Genomic DNA, 26165 nt, shown 5'->3' on the forward strand with positions numbered 1-26165 from the left:
GTAGACATAAAAAGACATGGATTCACAAGTGGGAACACACACGCACATGCGTGCGCGCGCACACACACACACACACATGCACGCACACACACACACTAATGGATGGCCTTCTTTTAAACTCAGCCAGATGAGCAAACAAATCACTGGCTTAATCATATTCATTCATCTACCCATTACTGTGAAAGAAACTCTTCCTTTTAGGAAATTTCCCGTATTAAGGCCACGCACTGATGAATATAAACAAGCATGCAAACAAAATTCATTATATCTAGCCTTCAGACAAGACAAGTCCTTTTAGGAAGATAATTTGTCAGAAGAAGCTGCTTATCTGTAAATTGGTGGACAGCTCTGCCTGCAGTCGCGGTTAAAACATTCCCTACTCAGAAACCCTGGGCGGACATCGGCAAACCGCTTCATGCAACTCAGGGCTGGCTTCTGGGAATGTCGAGGTAAACAAGAGCATCCCTAGACATGCAGAGAGGGGTTAGTGAAGCTATGAGGCCGTACAGAGACAAAGTGGAGTCCCAATTCCAGCAGTCGGATTCTGATGCCTCTCTGGCAGATGAGCTAAACCATTTCTAAGCATGCAAGTAGCGTTAGTTAGTACAGGCCCATGTGATGAACACCCCAGTAGGAGAAGAAATGGCATTCTCAGAGAAAAACATGAGGTGGGCCTTCACCAAGGACTTGACATGGTGGATTTAACCCACCGGTTTGCCTTTTTTGAACTGTTGCAGAAAGTGCGATCGCAGTCATAGGGCGAGAACAGAGGCTCAAGAGGAGCCTCTTGACTCAGGCCGTGAGGACACTGCCATGGTTCCTGATAGACTGATTTAGTAATTCTTAACATGTTTTCTTCAGTATCTCTCTTTTAAAATATGTCTTTCATCTGTGCTACTCGTGACTGACAGTCATAGGTTACATCACTTAAACTCCTACGCTGCTATGAGTCCCACATTCTCACGCCAGAAGCTTGAGCCCTTTGCATTCCTGTCATATGGCAGCTTCTTTAAAGAAGACCTTCACGTCACATTGTGTCTTGTTAACTTAGTATATGATGGGTGCCTCTGGACACCCCCAACACTGCACAGTCCGCCTGCCGTTTTATAATTGATCAAGGACCCATTAATCTCAATCACTTTGTCGTCCTTAAGGGGTGGGATTTGAGGGGAGCTGTCTCCCCGAGTGTAGATCAAGTCTTAATCAGGGGCTTGTTAGCCCAGGGCCAGTTTAACCAGGGTAGGAGCCTCACTGCAGGAGGGCTGCAGTCAAAACTCCTCCTTGGCGGCTCCAGTGAAGCTCCAGTGATCAGTAGTGCAGCTCCGAGCAGCAGAGGATGATTGACTGATGAATGGGTTTGACAGAAAAACTGCTTTCAAAAAGAGGATTTTGGTTCAGTTTCAGTTTCACCACTGGAAAAGTATGACACTGAATCACAGTTTTACAGGAACAGATGTTTTTGTATTGATAATGGAGATTCAGTTTGTTCTAGTGCGCTGGAGTCAAGCTGTAATCATTTAAGAATCTATTTAGATGAAGAAGTCTCACTGCATGTGGCAATATTGAATGCACAATATAACAAGTATAGAATAATGACACCATCAGCGATTAGATTGGTTCCCTATAAACCTTGCATTCATCTTGCAATTTATCTGCTACTGAGCACTAAATATCCTAAATGAAGGCTGACTGGCACTTTTTTTTTTTTTTATCTACTGTCATGTCTCCATGATGGACTGAATGAATGGATAAACTCAAATTCTGTCCTGTGTTGTTGTTTGTTTTGTGACTCTGAGGGAAAGAGAAAGCGATACAGCCAGGGTGGTTGTCTGTTTCCACTTTAAAGCAACACAATTTGAACTGAACAGTGACAACTGTGTCAATTACTAGATTACAATAAATGCTGACCAGCCAACAGTCCAAAACCTAAAGATACTTCACTGACTAACTTAACACACAGAAAGGCAGCAAATTACCACATTTGAGAGGCTGGAACCACCAAACATTTGACATTTTTGCATGAAAAATGAAATTATTCATCAATTATGAAACTGGTTGCTGTTGTTTTCCCGATTGACTCACTGATAAATCCACTAATTGGCGCAGCTCTAATAGACTTAATCAGCATGACATCGCACGAACATCAACAGCCACTTCTGGGTGGACAGCTGCCACTGACAGCTGTTTTTTTCTGTTGTCATTTTCAGTTTTCAGTTTTCAGTCATAACTGTAATAGTTAGAGATATATAGCTAGCATCTTTGATCTTTGATACCTACCCAAAAGTGACATCTCAGACTAACTGCTAGTTTGGGATAAACTCAAGTTGTCATTTTCTTTAGTCAGTGGCCCAACAGGTAAATTAAGTCTATTAAGGAGATATGACAGCATCAACCACGCAGATTAGATCAGATTAATTAGATGTATGAAATAACATCATGAAAAAAGAGTTATCATACATAAGCTGTGCTGTGATTTTGGAGCTGTGCTTGTCACTAGAGGACCTTTATTGTAACTACAGTGAACTGTGTCCTCCTCCAGCAGGAAACAGCTTCTGGAAGCATAAAGCCATGAAGTGAAAATACGTCAAAAATCACACTGTAGCCTAATCCCCTGTTGTTCCACCACTGCTCCATCATATAAACCTCCCCTGGTTGGTTTGTTTGCAGTGCTGCTCTTGTCTGCATCACAGATCTATCAGAGGCTTGATTAGACTTCAGTGTGCCAGCTCTCTGCACCGCCTCGCCCCACTCAAGATTCAGATTAAGAGACCAGAGTGCCAACTCAATGGGGGAGTGGGGGTGGGAGGGGGTCTCGCCATATACCAGCCGTGCCAATGCCCTACTTTGACTCAGTGAGTGTGCGAGATGAAAATGTGTGCCACGTGCAGTGGCATCCTCCAGGCAAGATGACTTTGAACTTCCTCCCAGCTGAACCCACAGATCTGTGTCAGGGTCCCATTGTAATATCTAATGAACACTGCTCTCATATCCTCGCTGCCCGAAATTAAGAGATTTTTTTTTCCCCCTCACATGCTGATAAGAGCAGCTCTGCGAAGTGGCTGATATAAAGCAACGTCTTTCATTAGAGCTCTGTGATTACAGTTTATTGGCAAGAGGATGCCGCCCCTCCAAATATTGCCTGGGGATCAGAATCCGGTCATTACTTATTCATGATATTCACATATATTCCTCATCATAATACATGTATTCACATATTAATTTATCTGCCCCCCATAGTGCCAAATGACTCTAAGGCTGACCTCTCAAACTGTGTTATCAATCTTCACATTATTGAACCGTACGCTGCCCGAAGGCTCCAAGACATGAATCAGTTCACAGCTAATTGTGGACTCAAACAGCAATCTCCTTTGTCTCTATGTTTTTACAAAGACATGACACATTTCCAACATTTTGAAAAAATTACCAAGAGCCTCATTAGTTCTCATTTTTTTGATTTTCACCATAGGCTTTGAGCAGGTTTCATTAGCCCACATGTCTTCAAATGCTCCCATACTCGCAGAGAAGAAGCAGAAAATGTCTGACATAAAATCTCAGCTGTAGGTTTGTCTTTTTTCTCTGACATTAATGTGTCATCGTTTGGAGCTGGAACACTTGAAAAATGTTCAGCTGCAGACGGCCTTGTGGAAGTGAATGTAGTTAATAGTGTAAAAATTAAATGTAATCAGCAAGCGAGGGACCGTGGTTGTTTTTCTTTCAACTTTTCAATACTTTTGATTGATAGACGATGTGAGTGTGACCAATTACTAGAATTTTTAACTTTGTCGGAATGTGTAATTTCCTCTCTGCGTCCCATGTAGGACGGCATGCTGTGACAGCGTATTGAGATTAACAGCTGTTGTTGCTTTGTGTCCCTCACCAGGTTGTTGATCTATGGTCAGTACTGCAGCCACATGGAGAACGCCCAGAAGACACTGGATGAGTTGATAGCAACGAGAGAGGACGTCAAGATCAAAGTAGAGGTACTGTCCTTCACCACTCACTCCCCCAGCAGAAGACGATCCATGGAATTAATGCATTTTAGTGAAAAACACAGTGTAGCTTCTGTTTCAGAGTGAATAAAAATGACTGAACAGGTAAGGTTTAGCACATCTGGCTGTTTATGGAAATACTGCACCCAACCTGTGATATGGAACCCTTAATGGTAAACAAAAGTGTAATAACAGACTAGGCAAAATAATAATCAAAAGCACCTAAGTGGACATCATGTCATCAGCCTATTCAGATACAGTATGTGGCAGCCATTAGAGCTGAAGCCATTTATTGGTCAGCAGAAAATTCATAAGCAACTTTTATTTTTCAAGGTAGCCTTTTAGCCTTTATTTTGGTAGGACAGCATGGAGAGTCAGACAGGCTTCCATACATGGGATGCATGCTCTACCATGATGCCCCTATTGGCAGCTGTTTCTGATCTTGTTACTTGCTTTACTGTGCAAAAGTGATAAACATTCACCAGTTCAATCTTCTCAAATGTGATTATTTGATTTGACCCTTTGTCATGTACTGTATAATAGTAAGCTTAATATTTATAGTCAGTTTTGATATTTGATATGTTTTTTAGGTGAAAAGAAATAATGCTGCACTCTGCAGACTCTTCCAAACCATCAGTTTCTGATAAAAGTTTTAAAAAGTGCTGACTATTCAACAATAAAAGGCTGATGTCACAGTTAGCAATGCAGTAGAGCTCTGTGTGGTTTCAAAACAAAAGAAAAAGTTCCAACAAGACTGCTGCCTTCTAAAATAGTGCAATGTTTTGGTTTGCAAATATGGTGAGGACCCAAATGCAGACACAGAGGCCGGCAGGAAGATCTAACAAAAAGCAAGCTTTCATGATGAGCTGATATACACAGTCCAAAATCCAAACAACAAAAAGCAAGCAAAGGAAAGTCCAAGGAAAAAAAACTAAAGAGAAAAACAAAGCTGACAACAAACCAGAAGCTACAGAGAACAAAGCGGGAAGACAGACGGCATACAAGGACCGGGGGAACAGGCACAGGAACACAAGAGAAGCAGGAGACGCAGGCGTAGCGACAAAGAGGGAAATAAACCTAATACACAAGGGACACATGAGGGTGAATCTACAAAATAAAACAGGAAATGACTAACCAAATACCAAAACCATGACACGCAACCTTGTTTCATAAGCAATTATGCAAATTTACCAAACAAATATTAGATAAATATCACTACACAATTCACTGTTAAATGCAAGACGACATTGACTAATTAATAATTTAAATAAATAAATAAATGTGGTCCAAATGTGCCATTTTTGTGGACAGATTGTGATGAAATCAGAGAGGCAAATAATGTAATTTGCAAATGCAACCTCAAAGCTGTTTAATTTATCATCATATCATTCAGCAGTACCCGATGTATATACTCAAGTTAAGTGTAGAGAGGATTTGTAGTGGCTGCCTTCAAGCAGTTTAGTTAGGTAACTTCCTGTTTGTCATGTTGTTGCCTTTCTAAATTTATTTTTAGTTTTTAAAGACATTTACAAAAGTGTACGATACAAATCCGGGTGATAGTTGGAGTCTATTTCGGCTGCAAGACCTCCTCCTTTGTGTGATACTAAATCTCTGAGCCCCTCTCCTCCAGGATTCTTTACAAGAATCTGAACTGATTATAGAAGAACGCCAACACTCCTGTAACAGTGGGAGTAATGGCCAGAGGAATGGCTCTCGGGGCTGTTGGCAAAAAAAAAAAAAAGAAAGAGGTGATTACAGCCCGGGTAGTTGACACACAGATACTTTCTCTCAAAATAGAAGAGCTTTGTAACAGGGTGAAACAGCTTCGCACTGTCCTTGTTTTTAAAGAGGGATAAGCTGTCCTCGTCGCTGCGTGGTTATAGAAATTGAATAAAGACGCCTACACAAACCACTGTGAGGCAATCTTATAGGATGCTGCTCACAAAAGAAAGTTTCTTATGGAGCCAGGGCAGTTTACAGAAATGTATTCATTAGTCGGAAGAATTTCCCAGTCAGCATGCGGGGTAGCTCTCCCTCGACCAGAGCTTTTGTGCCCCCGAAGAATCAACTGGCCTCGTTGTTGCTAATGGAATGCCCCCGTGAATGTGTGGAAGCAATCACAGCAATGCAACAAGACACAATGAATTATTGAGCCGTGAATTGATGCTTGTTAGTAGGAAATGTGCAATGCTGCGTTATGCAACTTGTGATAATTGGCCCCTGTGCTTGTGTCGTCGTTCCACAGGAATGTACTATGAAAGTGCAGGAGGGGAAGTTCAAGCTGCAGGATCTTCTGGTGGTTCCCATGCAGAGGGTGCTGAAGTACCACCTACTACTGAAGGTACGAGGCGTCTCACAACTGCAGAACAGTCATTTTGTCAACATTTAGTCCAACAGAGAGAAGATAAAGTAAAGGAAACAACTAATATATCAAAATGAAGCGCCCAAATAGGACTATAATTGGCTTTCATAACAGATTGAGTCCATCTTCAAATGCTCTACAGCTCTTTGAATGTCATCAAATCAATCGATTTTTATTTATATAGCCCAAAATCACGATCACAAAAAAGAAACATTTTCACAGGGGAAAAAAGGTGGAAGAAACCTCAGAAAGAGCCACAGAGGAGGGAAGAGGGCAGGCCACACAAGATAATTGGCAATAAAATAGAAAAACATCAGAATGAAGAGGCATCAAATACACAAAAGCACAGATATAAGGAGATAGTAAAACAGAGGAGAGCAATGAACCATCGGAGCCCACGGTATGATGATCCAGATCCGTCAATGTGGGAGCCACGAGAGGGAGATGTTCCCCAGGGCCCGTGGTCCAGCAGAAAAGAGCCTGAATGAACAGAGAGGAGGTGGGCAAAGCTTTAGAGAGGGGACAGTGAGAGAGTGACACAGCGAGCTGCTTAAGGGAACAGAAAGCAAAACAAAAAAGCAAGCAAAAAGCAAAAAAATGTCCTTGGTTTTAAAGAAAGGAAGTCCTTATTGCTTGAAAAGAACAGAAATTGCTTTTTCACTCTTTACTTTCCATTTTTTAAATATCAAACACTCACACTGTAGGTTTGAAAGGTGGCTCTGAATAGTTTGCAGCTTGCTTGTTCGAGGAGGAAGCTGCAATCAGCTTGGATTCACAGCAGTTACACAGGCCAAGTTTCACTATGACAAAGAAGTATTATGATATCAACTTCTCAAACTTCTCCTCCAGTAATACCCACTCCACTACAGACTGTAAAGCTCCACCAGAAGTGGCGTATTCAGCGATTTATTGGTAAAGCAATGATTGTCAATTTCCATCCCGGTTTTTATAGACTCTTGCACTTCTGGGGAAATATACAGACTCTTCAGAGCGCAATGTCCAAAAATAAGACAGCTGCCTCCGTCTGTGTCCATAAAGCAAATGCAGCACTTTCAGATTAACATGAACAGATGTTCTGTTTAAAATACACAAGCTGTGATTTTCTACCTGACACAGTGTCAGGAAGGGTGACGTTTAAACACAGCATGAAGGTCCTTAGATGACTACACGTGTTATACAGTAGGTCCTTTAACATGTTTGTGGGTTTAGTGGTTGGCTAAGTACTGTTCTTAAGTACAAATCCAAAGTACTTGTACTTCAGTATTTTCATTTTATGCAACGTTATACCTCTACTCCACTTCATCTCAGAAAGAAATGGTATACTTTTAATACAATTTATTTGTCTGACAGCTTTTGTTACTTAATTTTTATATGATTTTGAATGTTTGTGATGAATTGAAGGATGCAGTGTTCCCTAATGGGTTTAGAAAATGAGTCACGAACCTGAAAAGAGGGCTGTTTTTCTGAGCTCATGAAAAATTGACCTTTCAGAGATGTGTGCTTCTCACGGGACAGTGACTCTATAAACATAATGATGATCTTATAGAAAATGATGCATTGCTGTAGATGAAATTACTCAACAGTGTATTAAGGAGTGCAAATGTGCTCACCCATAAACATCTACACTGACAGGAAACATTTTACTTTTGATGCTTTCAGTACAGTTTGCATACTTAGTTGCATACTTTTACTTAAGCACAGTTTTTGATTTGTATACTTGATTTGTATTTTGATATTAATACTTTTACTTAATAAAGGATTTGAACTAATTCCAACACTGTGTGGGTTAAAAGCATTGGTGGCTTTGTCCAAATGTGAACATTTCAAAATGTAGGAAAGTAAAAAAAGAAATGTAACCAGAAGGTCGAGGTTTTCTTCTTCACACGCCAAATATACATGTTTGTTTGTTAGATGTAGACTCAAACAGTCCTTGAATAGCAGGCTGCATTGTGAGACTCATATTTTGATGAGATTTCATCACAGAGATGATGATTCATCTCTGCTGTAATTTCGGCTGATGCTTAACAACTATCCTGCATCTAGTCTGTCATTTCCTGTCAGTGATATTTGACTGGTGACAGTTGTTCCTCTGTTTTTCCTCTGTCCTTTTCTGTCACAGTTTTCCAGGCTTTGAGCCTTGCCACGTGAAATTGCCTGTGTTGTTTTTGTGACCGGTTCACCAGCAATTTGGGGACCAACTGTTTTGTCCTTTTGGAAACTGTTACTTGCTCTTTGCAACTTCAAAAAGTCACTGTAGTGACACCGCTGCTTGGCATTTAAACTCATACAGCTTGTGTGTCTGTTTTGGTCCTTCTGCTTTGTTTCATGTGTGGTTTTTATTCATTGTGGCCATTGTTGTTGCTCTGCCTTGTGTGTGGGGGCTATTTGAGATTTTTATCATAAAAAGCAACTCGAGGTTATTCAGCCGAAGGTTGTTGGCTTTGTGCCGGTGTTTATCAGCAGAATATAGACTAACTTTCTGGTGTTTGGCATGACAGTTAGAGTCTTACTTCAGATTCAAGGCTGAAGGAGTTATGAAAAACAATTTTTCTTTCTGCCTATATCTCATTTTAGAAGATCTAAGTTTCTAGTTTTTCAGTTCTAAAATGCTATCTTAAGTCTATCATAGGTCCGCTAGTATTGCATCAGGTTAATAACTTAGTTAATTGATAGAAAATGATTTGACAACAATGTCAGTGACCAATCGTTTTGAGTGTTTTATCAAATAAGAATGTAGGATGTAAGACATTTCTGCCTCTCAAACATGTGCACTTGCAGCTTTCAAACTCAATTCCTTAGGTGTTTTGAACTATTGGTAAGCATTAATAAGCTACTGGTAGCGATAATCATTCATTGCAGACATGCACTCATGCAGCCTGACCTGATATGCAAATGTATTTAAGCACGATGTCTGACCACTCATATCGCAGCCAACATTTCTCCCTGGAGCCATCCTCCTGGCATTCATGTATAAAACAAGCTGGCCACTGTAATATTCCCCATGATTAATTGACTTTGCATCTCAATTATGGATGAGCATATGAGTTTATGATGCGGTGCGTAATGGACTGGGACGGAGGCGAGTGTTTGCGTCAGGTGATTGCAGGACTACACAGAGGCCGCTGCGACTTCTCTATTAGTTTGATTCGAACCCCTGCAGGACTCTCAGCAAGGCATTGAGGTCAAATCAACCATGCACTAATCAGATTAAACGCACCCCATTTCACTGCTTCCCACAGCTTTGCGGTGAAACACTGTTGTATGCTGTGGCCTAGGGGCACGTCAGACTGACAAGTCCTGTTTCTGTGTGTGTGTCCACTCATGCCTAAGGGCACATCCTCAGTCGATTTTCAATAGATATCATCACAGTACTGTTTCCCTATTCGGTCATGGTGTGAATACTCTGCTCTCTTCATCTTTCATGTACTGTAGCTGCACTCAAAGTAAAGTGAATTCAGCAAAGTCATCTCATAAGTAATTCTCCTCGAGCAGGGTTTGAATATTTGATGAATTTGCAGTGTTTTTATAAACCCCTGTGCTCATATCTTTCATATAAAGTTGAGTTTATGGGCTGTGCTGCAGCATGTTGTCACTGTGGCTGCTCTCGCTTCTGTGAACGTAACAGACCAGGGTATTGAAAAGGTCTGCTGAGTCAGCAGGTCACTTGGATAAAAGTAAATTCAATTAAGGTGAAATGGGGCCCAAAAGCTGAACAATCCTCCGGGTTGTGCACCATATCCTCTTACCAAAATGATTCAATAGGTCAATTGCGAGTAACACCCAAAAGGCAAATCCCTGTTCTTATAACAACTTCACTGTTGTACCGTACCAGCAGTCGGCGTATCTGACCTGCTGTTTGGCTAGTAAATCTACTTGGTTAGGTTTAGGCACTTACACCACGTAGTTAGGTTTAGGCATCAAAACTAAAACTACAACTACTAAACTTAGGTTACATTATGCATGTTAAAATACATCAAAATTGACTTTTGGGTTCACACTAGACACAGCAAATGGCAATCTCCTGGGTGAAAGGTCAGTGTTTGTTTTACCCAATAATCTGATCAATGAGACTTCCTCCTTTGCTGCTGTAATCATTTCTAGGGCCACTAGAGGTAACTGCCTAACAAGAAACGTAAATGTGGGCGGTAACAAGCTGCTTGCATAGTCACCCCATATGGTTGTTTTTCTGATGAGGACAGGCTGTGGTTATGCTCGTGCTGCTAGTGGTTGGAAGCCACTGCGGGATAAAGTCCTTGTCTCTGCTCTAATGACTGTTCAAGCTACCTGAGTGGAAGACTTGAGGGGGATAGTATCCTCAGTGTGAGGGCCTCTGGTGATGCTACTAAGTAAGAGGAACTATAATGCAGGAGAAAATACCGTCTTCAAGGTTGACATTTTGATTAATCATAGCAGGTAAAAGCACATCTAGTGAATGCCCTTAAGAACTGGCTGAATTCGTTTCAGATTCTCCAGTGCCAAGGCCAGTCGAAACCTACCATTAACAGTCTACTGTACATTAATGATACAAATGGGAACATATAATAGAAACTATCACAACAACAAAAGCAAAATGAAACTGGTGTGTGCTTTGACTCATATCTTCAGGCTTATGACCGCAACAACAGAATGTAGCATCGACAAAGCGCAGCATGTCAGAACACCTCTGACTGAGTGATAATGTTATTAGATCTGGATACAACTATGATGTTCAATAGAAGAAGCATTCATGCACAACTCTGCCACGATGTCCTTAAGAGTCTAAATATGTGATGCAAGGCGGGAATTCCAGCAACTGTGGTAGCAATAAAACGTTATGTGTCACAAATGATTCTTAGCAGAATGCTGATTAATTTTGCCATCTGGTTAGAGGCTGACACAGTTTCATTTTTATTTACCCAAAAAACTATTAACGATCTGCTGAGCCTTGTTTCTCTCTTCATCACAAAACGCACTTTGTCTCACCGCGGCTCTGCAGCATTTTATAAATCACCTCAATGAGCCACTGGAGAAGGCAGACAATCACAGATCAAAACGATGTAATATATTTGATATTGATTGGCGATGTGAAGGGCAACATGATTTGCAGGGGACAACACGTTTAACATTATCTTGTTACCATAAAGAACAGGCAGACCTGGAGGCCAGTAAGCAATCTCTCCGGCTTCCTCCTGTCTTTTATTTTCGTGCATGTTGTTGTCGATGGTGCTCGGCTGAAACTTATTCTCAGTCACGTCAGTGTCACATCTGTAATCACAGTAAAGAGCAGCTATGCTGTACGTCTCTCAGAACAACCCCCTCACATTGATATAGGATCGTACATCTCAATAAAGCATACTGTGTGTTTGTGTCTCAAGTTGTTTATAGCTTTTCTGATGAAGCTAGCGTTAGTTAAAGTCCTCTCATCAGGATTTTTTCTAATAATTATAATAATAATAATAATTATAATAATCTTCCTCCACAGGAACTTTTGAGTCACTCAGCTGACAGACCAGAGAGACAACAACTCAAGGAGGCTCTTGAGGCTATGCAGGTCTGTGTTACACATTGTGCTCGTTTGTGTGTTCATGAGTTCGCTTTAAAAAGAATATTACATAATATCTCCACAGTGCCCAAAGCCAAGGCTGTGTAAATTGATTCCTACAGCTACTGTGGCTCCAAGGACTATAAATCTACAATGATACGACAGATGTCAGAAAGATTTCCAGTCTAAAGCCTGAAAGAATGTTTGCCCTTGTCTCTCAGGACCTGGCCATGTACATCAACGAAGTCAAGAGGGACAATGAGACACTGAAGAAAATCAGCGAATTCCAAAGTTCAATAGAAAATCTTGTAAGTATTGTGAACACCACTTCTCCTTCATCAAAAGCTGTTTTTGTTTCCAGTTGACTAAAGAAATGTTTAAAGGTCTTGAAAACCTCTCTTTTTTAAAATCTCACAATAAGTGATATAATCCAACTTAGTGCTATGAAAAAGCAGAGGAAAACACCCAGTTGTATTAATAAGTAGGCAGGTTTTATTACTTACCTATGTAGTAGAAAGAATGCCGGGTTTTAACCGTCTCAAGTCCTGCTGATAAGGGGGAACACACATCAACGGGGGAACAGACTCTGACACAACACCGGCGCTCTCCACTGAGTGAATGCTCGTCCATTCACTCTATGGAGTTTCTGTCACTCTCCTTCGTCATCTTCTTTGCCCCCTCCGTCAGCACAATGTTTTTCTTCTGTAGTGTAGAGTTTCCACAGATATTCCAGTTGTTCCACCATTACCTGAAAATAGCGACCGGGCTAAACAATGCCTCCTCCAGCCTGGTGGCTGACCAAATAGCATGGTAAAAGTGAGGTCTGTAGGGAACCAATCGATTCACGGATGGTGTCAGTTTTCTGCAGCCATTACACTGTACTATCAGTTAAAACAAAAAGTCTAGTGCCAGTTTAAGATCACAGATTACCATGTTGTATCTTGTTTGTTTGTGTTAAAAGACATTATGTCCTGGACTACCTTTAGGCCAAGTGAAGTAAGAGGAGGCCTGCCATCGCTCTGAGGTTGCTTGAACAGATAGTCCTTAGGTCAGATAACAGTGCTTCTATCTTTCACTTTTTGGGAAGGAATTGACTTCCAGCAGTTAAATTAAACTCCATCACATTACCATTCAGTAAATAAAATATAACAAATACATTTGTTGTTAACCTTGTATCACTTATAATCCAATTTCCCGGCTTCTGTTGTCTTTTATAGTGCTAGATTTGACATCTCTGTAGAAGCAGGGTTTTTGCATACACTGGCACTAATGTTATCACCAAGCTGGAATTTAAAGTTTGTCAGTGTGATTAGTTACTGAGCATCACAGAGCATTGTTGAAAATGTCCACGTTTTCTTTCCTCTGCTAAGAACACTGGCATCTTGCTTCCAGCACCTGTCATCATCCTCTGCTTTCATACTGTCCCCAATAAATCATTTAGTCCTGCAGAATACGAACAAGACAAGTTTTGTACCGTACATTCCAGACTGATGTTTCTCACAACACTCTCATTTTCTCGTTCTTGGTTTTTCTGTCACTATTTTCTTCTTTCACTTCCACTCTTACTCCACTCACCTGTCTTATTCCGATGTTTCCTACAGTCAGTGGGTTAATTTTGGACTTTAGATACAGTAAACATCTCGACATTTGGATTAGGAGAATGGAAGTATAACAGAACAGGGACAGAAAAGTGTCCACGTTGTACCATTAATTATATATCTGTTTGGATCTCTCTAAAATTCAAGTGTAGCTGAATTATTTATGGTTTGTCATAGAATGTAGAAGTTATAGTATGCAGTGGATTGACTTTGTGCCTGTCGTTGTGACCTAAGCAGCAGGTGAAACTGGAGGAGTACGGGAGGCCAAAGATAGACGGAGAGCTGAAGGTTTGCTCCATCGTCAACCGAACAAAACAGGACCGGTGAGTCCAAACTCTACAGAAAAACTTCCCAAAGGAAATGACAATTAACATCATCCAATAAATAGGCGAAGTCAGGCCCCTTCCAGTGGACCACCATGGGACCTTGTTAAAAAAATGTGTATGGTAGTGAATGAAGAGAAACATGAACATGTGATATCTGAAGAACAAATTGAGGGAATTTCTTCAAATTTGGTACAAATGTTTACTTGGACTCCTACCTGAACTGATTAGATTTTAGTAGCCGAGGGTCAAATGTCAAGGTCATTGTGACCTCACGTCACCCCACTCTCATGAACACAAGATAATTTCTTCATATTTTGTACAAACGTCCACTATGACTCCAGAAGACATACAATAATTAGGATAAAACTTAACACAAATGCCTCATTTGATATCCATAATGTCCGGAGGTTAAATGCACTGTAACATCATGATATTTTGCTGAAAATGTTCTGGCCATTATTCAACAGCATAGCTCAGGAACAGTAACAGTAACTGGTGCACAGAGGCATACAACCACATGCAGTAATTCTAGTTTGATCCTGTTTGAATTGTGCCAAGAATTACACATATGAAGTTCATCTATTTAAAAGATCATTTTTCAATTGGACAAAGTCATAGTTTGTCATAAAACCTATCAAGTTTAAGACTGTTAGCACGTAATTAGAAAAGACTACACACCCAACAGTTGTGCAAATGACCCTAAACCCAGAACCGAAACCTACACACCCAACAGTTGTGCAAGTAACCCTAAACCCAGAACCGAAACCTACACACCCAACAGCAGTTGCCCAAGTGACCCTAAACCAAAAACCGAAACCTTGTGGAGTCGGTCCGGTAGATTAGCTAGCTCACAAAACTGACTAGCTCTCCTTTCACAGAACTGCAGGTGTCAGTATGGCCAGACTTGTTGGTGTTGGTGACGTATATTGAGGGAGACGACGTAGTTCACACGTGGTTTTACACAAAACTAAATGGTATTTTACAATCTTTACAACAAATTGTGACTTTCTTGACATGCAAAATTAATTTTTAATTGACAAACATGCATGTAATTTATGGCACAATTGAAACAGGATCATAAATGATGAATTTGTTTCTCGCCGGTCACTGCTGTACAATATTTTTCCAAACTAAGGTTCCATCTGGCACACTGGAAGGGGCGGGACTTCACCTCTCTATGCCAACATTAATATTCTTACAAAAATTAACAATGAATGTGTGTGTATGTCTTCAGGTATATATTCCTGTTTGATAAAGTGGTCATTGTCTGCAAGAGGAAAGGCTATAGCTATGAGCTCAAAGAGATTATTGAACTGCAGTCATATAAAATGTCGGACGACCCCATGAACAACAGAGACATGAAAAAGGTAAGAATCGACCTTTTACTTTGAAAGGACGCGGAGCAGAATCATTTCCTAGGCAGTGAGATCTTTGTAAAAGGTAGCCTTGCTAGTTCAGGTGATGAAACATCATGTGTAATCAGTGCAAATGGTGCCCTTGAGCTGAAGGACCTTGTTGATGGTAATTTCAGATATGGAACTTATGAGTAATGCATCGAAGTGTCGGATATGCATTTTGCTCGTCCATGCTTGGAAGACCATGTAAATGCAATGAAGGTCATTTAGGATTCATGAAAACGTGCTGCAGTGCATTGCACCGCCGATCTAACATGGCTTTTTTTTTTTTTTTTTTGAATCTGCATGTGACCGTCCATGTTTGCATGTGTAACTGGGTCTTTCTCTGGTGTCTTTCTTTTTGCATGCTTACCAGTCGAGTGGAAAAATGGTAAGCTCAAGTGAAATCCTTTATTTAACTCATCTTCTCATGCAGGCTTATTTTTGGTAGTGGTGCTTTAGGGGCGTCATGCCGTGATTGCACGTGCACCCAACAGGCTCTGTGACTCGCCCTCCGGCTTTTTGATCAGATGCATCGCTAAAGCATGTGGAGCAAATTTTAGTTCTGAATTAAAAGTCATATTCATCATATTTGTTTTAAGTTTTAGTACATATTTATTTAAAAACGCAGGTGTGACAAGCTTCTCTGCCTGTGTCTGTCATTGCCATCCGCATATCTCTCTGCCATCTGTTCCTCACTCACTCTTTCTCTCTAGTGGTCTTATGGTTTCTACCTGATCCACCTGCAAGGGAAGCAGGGCTTCCAGTTCTTTTGTAAAACTGAGGAGACAAAGAGGAAGTGGATGGAGCAGTTCGACATGGCCATGTGAGTATGAAGGGTTGGCGACATGAATAGCAACTTCTATCATGGTATATGTCATTTTAGATTGTAGGATTTGAATATTGCTACAGTATATTAGCATATTACATTAGTATATTTTCCTATTTCCTTGGAAAACTGTCTGTCGATAAAATAACCAGATGGGAATGTATGTTTTTCACTAATCCAGTGAATCAAATGCCAGAAAAAACTTCATCACGAAAACAATCAGTGCCTCTCATTCATTATTATTTGCTTCCAGGTCCAACATCAAGCCAGAGAGAGCCACAGCCAATCAGCATAACTTCCAAATGCACACATTTGATAAGAACACCAACTGTCGAGCCTGCAAGATGCTCCTGAGGTAACGGCCCTGATGTGTATAACAGCACGCTCATATTCCACCATGAATAATGAATGCATCTCCTCATAGACTTTCCAAAGGACGATCAAGTATCCAAAAATATTCAGCAGTAAAAGAGATTTCTTTTTCAGTGTTATTTGTATGATCTCAGTAGACACTTTTATATGGACTGTGTAAAAAGAGATTTTATGCACCCTGACACCCTGGTTATTTAACATTTATACAAAGATACTGCAGCAGTCAGATCATTAATCTAGCAATACAGGAATGTAAAAATACTTGTACAGTCCTGCTTTGAAAATGTTACTCAAAGTGAAGTAAGAAAATCTGCCCGCCAGCATCTCTGTAGATGAAGACTGATTAGATTGAAAGCTCCAGAAAAGCGATTTAGTGAGAGGAGAGAGTTTAGTGAAGTTCAGGGGCAAAATGTCAAGCTTCATATGATAACACTTTATAATACAACCAGTGGCTTAGGTTGTGAATTCATTGTATGAATCAAGTACTAATAAAATACTTTATTGCTCCTACTTCTACTTAGATATACTTAAAGTGGAAGAGAACAAGACTAATGGGAACAAAGGAGGAACAGCTGGACATTTTAGAGGAAAGGATCAATAAATTAAAATAAGTAGCTACAATTTAAGTCCCAGTATTAACCCCTAAGTAGTTCACTGGTACCTGATTCGATACTTAAAGGGTCAGTTGACGTCAAAATCACAAATACATGTTGTACCTCTTTCCTATAGTACTATTAATCCATCTAGATTGTGTCGGTGTGAGTCGCTAACCTGACGTGCCAGATGGTTCTGTGTAACCAACCATCTGGCAGGAAAAGCGCAGCGAGAAACTGTAGAAAAGGGAAGATGATTGACCAAACTAACTTTCTATCACTATCTTTCATGGGCCAACCAATCAGATCAACAGTAGGAAACCATCACCACCAGCTGAGACTTCTGACGTGTCCAGTCACTTAACCGCAACCAGTGTTTTCCATGGTAACAGGACACTTGTGTAGTTTTTAAAGGGATTTGTTCCGCGTGTAACAAGAATATAGTTCCTACATGAAGCTGCATCTGTGGATTATCCTGAGAAATCAGGTCATGATTTGTGGAGAGAGATATTTCTGTTGAGTTCTTTTTGCCGCTTTTAGCACCACAAGCCAAGCTCCATCTAGCCCCATCATATTCACGAAGACAGACATCTTTGCAGCCGATATCTCCAAAACCACTCACACCAAAATAATTTAGACGGATAAACAGCACTAGAGTTGAGAAGAAAAAAATGTATTTTTGACTTTGGGGTCAACTGTCCCCTGTCTGGCTGTTTAATTGATGATATATTACAAGTTATTCATTATCTGCTTTTTTTAAATTAAAATGCTATCCTAAAAAGCCAATTAAGTAGTAGCAGAAAATGGAAATCCCTGAAAGCCTGAGTGCAGTACTCGAGTAAATGTACTTTCCACCGCTGCTGTTATGTAACAGTGATATAGCAGTGAGTACTGTACATTCTAGTGTTAAATGTAACACTGTTAAATTTGTGATAACTAATATTGAAGCGCCGTATCGAAATTCAGCCACGTTTGGTGAGCAAACAAACAAACAGCCGTAAATCACAGAGGGAATATGTTTTTGGCTAACGTAGCCCCTCATCAGTGCATAGCTAGTCTTTGGAAAGAAATTCTACTAAGTGTGACTGAGGCTGACGGATGATATTTTTAACCGACACCGCCCACTGTATCCCTGAGAGCGGCCTCCTCCCATGTGAGAGTGCTGCTCGACTGCAGCAGGGATAACCAGTGTCACTGAATCACCACTTTGACCTCTGTTACAGTCAGCAGGCTAAACTCCACTCTGTGTATTGACCCACAAATTTCATGGCTTGGCTGACCTAAATTCACAGAGCCAGTGGAAGCGGGGACCGACGTTCTCACTCCCTGCAAGATGCTAATTACTGCTGCGGCCCCGGCAGATCCCATCGTGATTTATGGCACTTAGCTATTTAACATGGCAGTGTGCGGCGCGTGCAGTGTTACAGTATCTGTAATAAATACAGTTCTGGAGGACATGGTCTTTAATGGAGTGAGCTGATTTTGTGATTTTAAAAACATTGCAGAGTGGAAATGATGGAGCATATGTAACCAGCGTCGCAGGCTTACAGCAGCAAGCAGCTCCCCTTGTGTGTCGGACTGACACGTTAATTTGTGTCTGAGAAACTTCCTGTTGGCTTTGCTAATGTGTGTGTGTTTGTGTGTGTGTGTCCTCTAGGGGCATCTTCTATCAGGGCTACTACTGCTCTCGCTGTGGAACAGGAGCACACAAAGAGTGTCTGGAAGTCATCACCATCTGTAAAATCAGTAGGTGTTCCCTCTAATCTTCAAGCAGAGAGCCTGATTCAGGTTGACTTCTGAAGAGTCGATATTAGGGCAGAACAGCGTTAATCAATGATGTGTTACTGACCTCATTGATGGTTATGACAATGTGATGTGAGGGTGTTTTTTTTGTTTTGTTTTGATGAAATTAATAATGATCTGTAAAAACTTTCAAGTACAAACTTGCTGTCACTGAACAACGTACTGCTTGTAGGTCACTTTATCCAGTAGGAACATGGGGAATGGGTCCTGTGGGGTTCTTGTGGGACAGTGGGACTACTACTTCATTGTACTGCTGCGTCTGGTACCAAAGAGGAAAACCACAATTTGGGAGTCAGGAGGGAATTACCTGAACAGCATATTAAGCTGATATAGCACTGATTATTAGACCCCTTGTGTCTTACGTTTTTGGCTTGTAACCCTTTAAAACAAAGTAATGCTTACTTGTGACTCAGTGATCAGTTCTTATGTTCTTATATCCATCTTAGAGGCCCAAAGATGTAAATTATCCAGTTATTCACAGCAACAAAGGAAGTTGACAAACATCTACAAAACGAAATATGATAAATGTAAATTTTTTGCTTTTCTTCCTCTTAATCGCCTCAAGTGGTTCACCTCAGATTCATCTTACCACACCTTGTAGGAGGACCACACATTAACTCAACATAAATGCAGAACATTGTACCCCTGTCTCCTCAAACTGCAGTGAGCTCAGTACATCTGGAGTGTTATGGTTCTTTAGTTAACATAACAACTAAATTACTGCAGTAGGTCAGTGTGAAACATGCTCACTCTGGAGCAGACAGAGGTGGTCAGAAAAGTGAGTAACACTTTATAATAACCATCATTAATAAATGTTAAAAAGTTTATAGTTAATTAAACTTTAGTTAATAGTTATTTCACTGGTAATAAACAATGAAATGCTTTCAGCCATTAATCAGCAGTTGTTTATTATATGATATTTGTAATCATTTGTAAACATGGTTAATAAATACTGTGTAGTTCATCAATAAACATTATTTGGATGGGCATTATGAAGTTGCAACTGTTTTTAAACCTTTACAACTGCTTAATATCAATCAGTCAATCAATATTATCAATAATCAATATAGGATTTATAAAACATTTTAGTTTGTTAACAGTGAAATAACTGCTAACTAGAGTGTAATTAACTATAAATGTACCATTTATTAATGCTGGCTATGATAACATTTTGCCAAAAAGGGGGATTGATGAAGAGTGAATGGGGCCAGGCACTAGGAAGAAAATGTGTTTGCGTTTTTACAGATTTTGTGTCGTTCAGGTTTATCCATGACTGCTTTACATCCACGGTTTACTGTCCATGGTATGAAGCCAAAAAACAGCCGAACAAGCAGAATTGCCTTGTTTCTGACATGCATATTAATAAAAAGAGCTACATTAAGCATTGTGAGAATTGTCAGCATACTCAATGTTCAGCTTATCAATAACTCTCTGTTCATTTTGTCTTGTTTCAGATCCTCATGACTTGGTGAGTAGATCCTCTATTAGTCAACATAGTAGCATAATCATCATCATCATCGTCGTCATCATCATATTTGTATTATTTAATTGCAGTTTTATCATAGAGAAGTTGTAAGTAACTGTAACTCTCTCTTTCTCTTCAATAGGAACCTGGGATGTCATCAGGTAAGAACTCCTCCCGTCACCTGAACACGATGGAGAGTACTTCACACTGAGCTGGATGCTCTGTCAGCTGTCATGTTACAAGTTTGTTATGGAAAGAGCTTTTACTGAGCACCACGGCTCTCTACTGCCATCTAGTGGAATAATCTGCTACACATGAATTACAGCAACATTATCAGCCATGTGGAGTGGGTGGCACTGCACACTGTATATACAGACAAGTGATAAATCCAAGGGAAACACCTGAATAAATGAGTGGAGGGACATAACAAACAGTGGCTCTGTGATCCACTTGTCCCCTTAGAGGGAAGGGTCACTTCAAATCAATACAAAATTGTTCTGAGTGATCATCTTTATTCTGTGATGAACATTTCAATGCTGATGGTCTGTTCAAGGATGAGAGTTTTGATGATAATGATCATACGTATGGCTTTCCAAGTCAACCAAATCTCAACCAAACTGGGAGATTTTGGACTGGTGTGTTAGAGGGCACTCACCGAAACACAAAATTAGGGGAAGCATGTGGTGGCCAAACACCTTACTAAGACACTTTCCTATAATTTATCAACTGTCTGTATATAAAGGTACTATACGGATATAATATAACTTGATATTCATGTACACAGAGGTCAGTTTGGGGGGAATGAGATACAGGTTGAAATTTTCTTTATAATTTCTGGCATCTTTGCCTCATACAATACTTCAAAGTAGACAGAGAAACAGATACTATGCAACCAAGATCCTGCACCAGATGTAAAACGCAGGATGTCGTGCTTTTATTGTGTGTTTCTTAGACCACTGAATCACTCAGTGGGCAAGACTTCCATGCAAAAACAGTCATGCCCTTATCAGCCTGAATCACTATGTTACACATGAAACCCAAGAGCAGACCTCTTTTATCCACCATCAACCCAACTGTTACTCCTGCTTACCTTTATTAATACTCACTGCAGACGCTGCATTGTGTTTCCAGGTCCCAAGATGGTGGCAGTGAGGAACTACCATGGCACACCAGCACCTGCGGGGAAGACACCGCTCTGTTTTCAAACAGGAGATTTTATCGAGCTGCTGAAGGGAGATCCTGACACAACGTGGTGGGAGGTAGTCAATCACATCTATCTGAAACCATGTCTTACTTTGATACATAAAAGTGTGAAGATTACTGTCAAGCAGGTTGATGTTGACTCTGCACCCCAGCAAACTGAGACTTTTTATAATTAGATTTGAAATGCATCAAGGACTCTCAAGTTAAAAGCAACCACATCTATACAGGGTGAACCCTTTTCACTCTGTTGGTTGTGTATGAAAAGAGCTGCAGCTCTTACAGTCCAATGCTGGTTCGGTCCAAATGTAACAGAATCCGACTACCAGCCCCTCCAAAGCCAACTAATTACCATTTTGTTTGTGTAATCCATACAAAAACCAATGTTTTCTCTTGGCAGGGTGCAGTGACTTCCTGGAGTCTCGCAATCGCCATGAGGTTGCCAGGCAAGCAGCTGAGACTCCAGGAAGTCAGCGGCAAGGCCAAGAAATAGTCTGGCACAGAACTCCTCAGAAAGCCGCAACTTGTTGTTTTTACAATTCAGTTTTTGTCCGGATTAAACAAACTAGATTTGACATGGATTTTGTTACCTTAGGGTTAGGGTTACAGGTTCAGGGATGTTGTTGTTAACATACGCAAGAGTGTTATCTTCTTATCTCAGTCTCAGCAAATGAGATTCTCAGACTGCCAAACATATAAAAGAGATTTTGTATGATATAATGTGATGGTAGTTATTTTCCTGCAGAACTGGATTTCAGTTCCTTGTCATGTTTAATCATTCTTCAGCAATAAACACGTGATTCTTGTGATTCTGAAGTTGAAACTCCAGCATAGTGTTGTACTTACATTGCTTTCTTGGCACCAGCTTCCCTACTCATGGGATTCTTTTCATTCATATTCGAGTTGCGCCTTCCAACGCACCTGTCACACACTCATGCATGCAGAGTTTTCTGAATCTGAAATTCACAGACTGCTGAAACGACAATTATTCTGATTTCTTTGAGCAAGCTGAAAACTTCTATGCATCTTCGGCACAATGGCATTAATCCTCTGTTGGTTAAACATCAATGAACTGTACCTACAAACCTGGGAGGTCTCCACAGTGTATTAAACTGGATGACAGGAGCTGTAACACTATGGCTCTGGGCACTTTTGACACTCGCTGCTGACTCATATTTTCATCTTATTTTATCAGGCTAGCTTTTCCCAGAGTGACTCAGGGCACCTTCCTGGTGTTCCATTCATTTAAACTCGCCTGTTACTTTATCTCTCTATGGCATGACAGTTTAATCTCTCTGTGCAATGTCAATGGGTGAGTTGAGTTTGAAAATCAGTTGCTTCAGGTAGCGGGCACTGATAGGTGAACCTGACAGATTTGTTCGTTTCATTGTCGGAGCAACACCAGCATCAGTCTGGATTTTTTCATTGCCAAAAGTTTTTCTTTCTGGATAAAACAGCCACTTATTTTCTCTCAAAGTTGGTGCAATCTGAGTTCTTTTCGCTCCATTCCTGTCACGGCTCACACTACTGATTTTTACTATAGTATTTCAGAAAAGTATCGAGCTGTTCTTGCTCTTTACTCTCTCTTCTGCAGTATTTTTTTCCAATTTAATCCGAGTGCAATTATCGACTACACTGTTAGTACACTGACACTATTCAATTGATTTTAATTTCCTTTTCATTGTTTTTTGAAAGCCTCTAATCTCTCTGTTTGTCTTACGTTAAGCACTTTTAATTGCCCCGGTATTTGAACTGCAGCACAAGTTAACTTGCCTTGCTTTTATCCTGCAGGGAAAACTGATACAAACACAAAAGAGTGGCTTCTTCCCCAGCTCGAGTGTCAAACCTTATTTGGACCCAAAGGTAAGTCAACCGTATAGTGTACATGTACGGTAAGGTATGCCTTTGAAGAGAATCATTACATTATGCGTGTGAATTCTGAGGACATATCAGAGCACTCTTGTTTTCTTTACACAAACTCTAACCCTAACCAACACACTGGCCCCTACTCTAAACCTAACCCTAACTAATATAACTCTAACCGACACCCTGACCCCTGCCCTTAACCAAACCCTAACCATCCTAACCCTAACTGACAACTTGACCCCTACTCTTATCCTATCCCTAACCATCCTAACCCTAAATGGCACCCTGACCCCTACCCTACACGTATACAACTGTGCTTGATCTGTTGATAAGTTATTTAATATGCAGTGTCTGTTATTTGTGACAGCCCTTCCAGTCATTATCCAGCCGGCAGTCCTCCAGGGAAGCAGACTACTATGGATATCCTTGGTAAGATCTTTAATTTTCTGAAGGTTTCTGATTATTTCATCCTTATACGTTTAAGGCCCTGTACACTATATGCTATCATTACCCTGAGGTCACTATCCTTTAATTAGATCTGTTAATGTTAACACCAGTATACTGTTAACGTCACGCTCAATGTAAAGCTCACTGACCCCAAACATGACCGCAACCAAGAGATTAAATACGACACGGCTGTTTGGTGTCGAATGATTTGTAAAGCCGATTATATAAGTTTGGATTTGGAGGTCGCAACATTCCCTCTCTGCTCCCCCTGTAGGTTTGCAGGGAACATGGAGCGCCAGCAGGCCGACAACCTCTTAAAATCCCACAGCAGTGGGACCTACCTTATCAGAGAGAGGACAGCTGAGGCAGAGCGGTTTGCCATCAGCATCAAGTGAGTGTTTCTCATCTTGCAGGAGAAGGAAAATCTCAAGGGATGGTTTTTATCCGCACCTCATGCGAAATAAAAATTCTCACGGGGTGCCCCAGTCAGCTTTTTCCTTGCATCTTTTAGCTCCGGTTAATTACCCGTTCGGTAATTGCTTTTTTTCTAATCCTGTTTTTTTTTTGTGTGTGTGTGCGTCTGTGTGTGCATTTCCTCTGAGAAAATGCATCCAGAAGAGAAATAATGTTTGAGCCCTTGTTGGAGCTGCCATACAGTGACGCACTGGGAGAAATGCTTGTTCAGACTTGTCTTCGAGTCTTTAAGACAGGTGCAAAGGAGCTGTGGGGACCAGGCAAATAATTTAAGTCCCACAGATGGACGGGTTTAACTGTATTTTGGTTCATTAGTCCTTCAGGTGTACAACAAAATATTTAACACTGATAGCAGCTGAAAACATTAGCCAACAGGCACATGAGAGTGAAGGCACAACAACAAGTAACAGTTACTAAAAAATGTGAAAAATGTCTCTCCTCCGTGGTGATTTCTCTGTGCTGTTTGGTTTCACAGGTTCAACGATGAGGTAAAACACATCAAAGTCATCGAAAAAGACAGCTGGATTCACATCACCGAGGCAAAGAAGTTTGAGAGTCTATTGGTAAGTCATATGTTCAACTACCAACGCGAAAATCTCCACAGTAGCTTGACGTCAGTGTGAAAATAAACGGCGACTAACCAGATGGTCACATTTGTCATCCTTCTGTACTGTTTAATACGACAGGAACTGGTGGAGTACTATCAGGCCCATTCGCTGAAAGAAAGCTTCAAGTTATTAGATACCACATTACGATACCCCTACAAGTCGAGAGAACGTTCGCTAACTCGGGCCAGTACACGCTCGCCAGGTAAGCCTTCCGAATGTTCCTCCTTTACCAGCAATACACTTTGACTTTGACCAGTTAGCCTGAGCCACAGGCACAAAGTAAGAATGGGAAGCTTTTTAGTGCGATGTCACATATCACCCAATACAAAATCACGGCCTGACCGTATAGATACTGTACATGCCCCAAATCATACATTATCATTGCAAGCGACACAATCTCCCAGTCATTTTTGGCAGTAATGAGTGAGCAGGTATTTCATTAAGAGAAGAGTTGACAAACATTTCATCAGTAGAGTCCAATTTTCATGCTTCCTTCTTATTTTGCTGATGCAATTTTGTTGCATGAACGATGGATTCACTTTCAGTTTGCCTGTGGAAAATGAACGAAACTGAAAATTAAAGGGCCTCTGTGGAGTTTTCTTGTAAACCAAGAAAAGTTGCGCTTACATTCAGTGTTAATCACCAAAACTAATTGTGTGTAACCATGAAGAAGAAATTTATCAAGAGAATTTCCATCCTCCTAAAAATCCAGCAGTGTTTACTGGCTTGCAGTCTTCTTCTCTGTCTTTGCTTGCGCACTGCAGCATTTCTTGGCTCTCATTTTTTGATCCGTGGAATGATGTGAAACCATCGACAGGACTGAGTCCTCACGAGCAAGCATGAAATAAACAGAACACAGAATAGGGGGAAAAAGCCCACCACAAGTAACCATTACCATGTACCGTGTTGAGGTTTTAGTTGTTGCTTATGTTGCTTGATGAACGGACCCATAGACCTACAGGTCTAAGTGGCTGAAGGATCATTTCAACTGAATATTTGATGCTAATATGTGGCCGAGGAGATGAAGGTGAAGCGACTGAACCCTTGGGGTTAGGGGTAGCGAATCTAACTAAGCTAGAACGCGTAGTTGGCTCCTTTTTGTTTTAAATGTAACTGATAATAAGATAGTGTCGATCCGTTCTGGTGTGCTCTGGAATAACATTTTTTTTATCTATTGTGTCTGAACACTTGTCTGTCTAGTTTGGGTAGGAAAAAAATCAAGGGGGTTAACTGTTGTAGAGCACCAACAACAAGGCAACTCCCACGACAGAAACAGTTACAAAAAGTAAGGATGGCTTTGGAGAGAAAACATGTAAGA

General features: G+C 40.7%; 1 protein-coding gene across 13 annotated transcripts in view; it reads left to right on the forward strand.

Moving 5' to 3' along the window:
- vav2 (vav 2 guanine nucleotide exchange factor) overlaps positions 1–26165 on the forward strand; it is a 250336-nt gene that overhangs the window by 213379 nt on the left and 10792 nt on the right. For 5 of the 13 annotated variants that reach the window (XM_084382591.1, XM_084382597.1, XM_084382602.1 and 2 more), the window contains 18 exons: positions 3881–3980; positions 6235–6330; positions 11813–11881; positions 12094–12180; positions 13705–13793; positions 15031–15163; positions 15567–15581; positions 15907–16016; positions 16273–16374; positions 18642–18730; positions 20242–20255; positions 20395–20413; positions 21384–21511; positions 23244–23315; positions 23686–23747; positions 24040–24156; positions 24715–24802; positions 24926–25049. In XM_084382591.1, coding sequence (XP_084238717.1) covers positions 3881–3980; positions 6235–6330; positions 11813–11881; positions 12094–12180; positions 13705–13793; positions 15031–15163; positions 15567–15581; positions 15907–16016; positions 16273–16374; positions 18642–18730; positions 20242–20255; positions 20395–20413; positions 21384–21511; positions 23244–23315; positions 23686–23747; positions 24040–24156; positions 24715–24802; positions 24926–25049 — 1514 coding nt within the window. The remainder of the gene's footprint in view (positions 1–3880; positions 3981–6234; positions 6331–11812; positions 11882–12093; positions 12181–13704; positions 13794–15030; positions 15164–15566; positions 15582–15906; positions 16017–16272; positions 16375–18641; positions 18731–20241; positions 20256–20394; positions 20414–21383; positions 21512–23243; positions 23316–23685; positions 23748–24039; positions 24157–24714; positions 24803–24925; positions 25050–26165) is intronic. The other 8 variants (XM_084382596.1, XM_084382603.1, XM_084382600.1 and 5 more) reach the window with 3 other exon arrangements.

The sequence above is a fragment of the Pagrus pagrus genome (genome assembly GCF_965226575.1).
Source record: "Pagrus pagrus genome assembly, chromosome: 19".
NCBI classification, from domain to species: Eukaryota; Metazoa; Chordata; class Actinopteri; order Spariformes; family Sparidae; genus Pagrus; species Pagrus pagrus.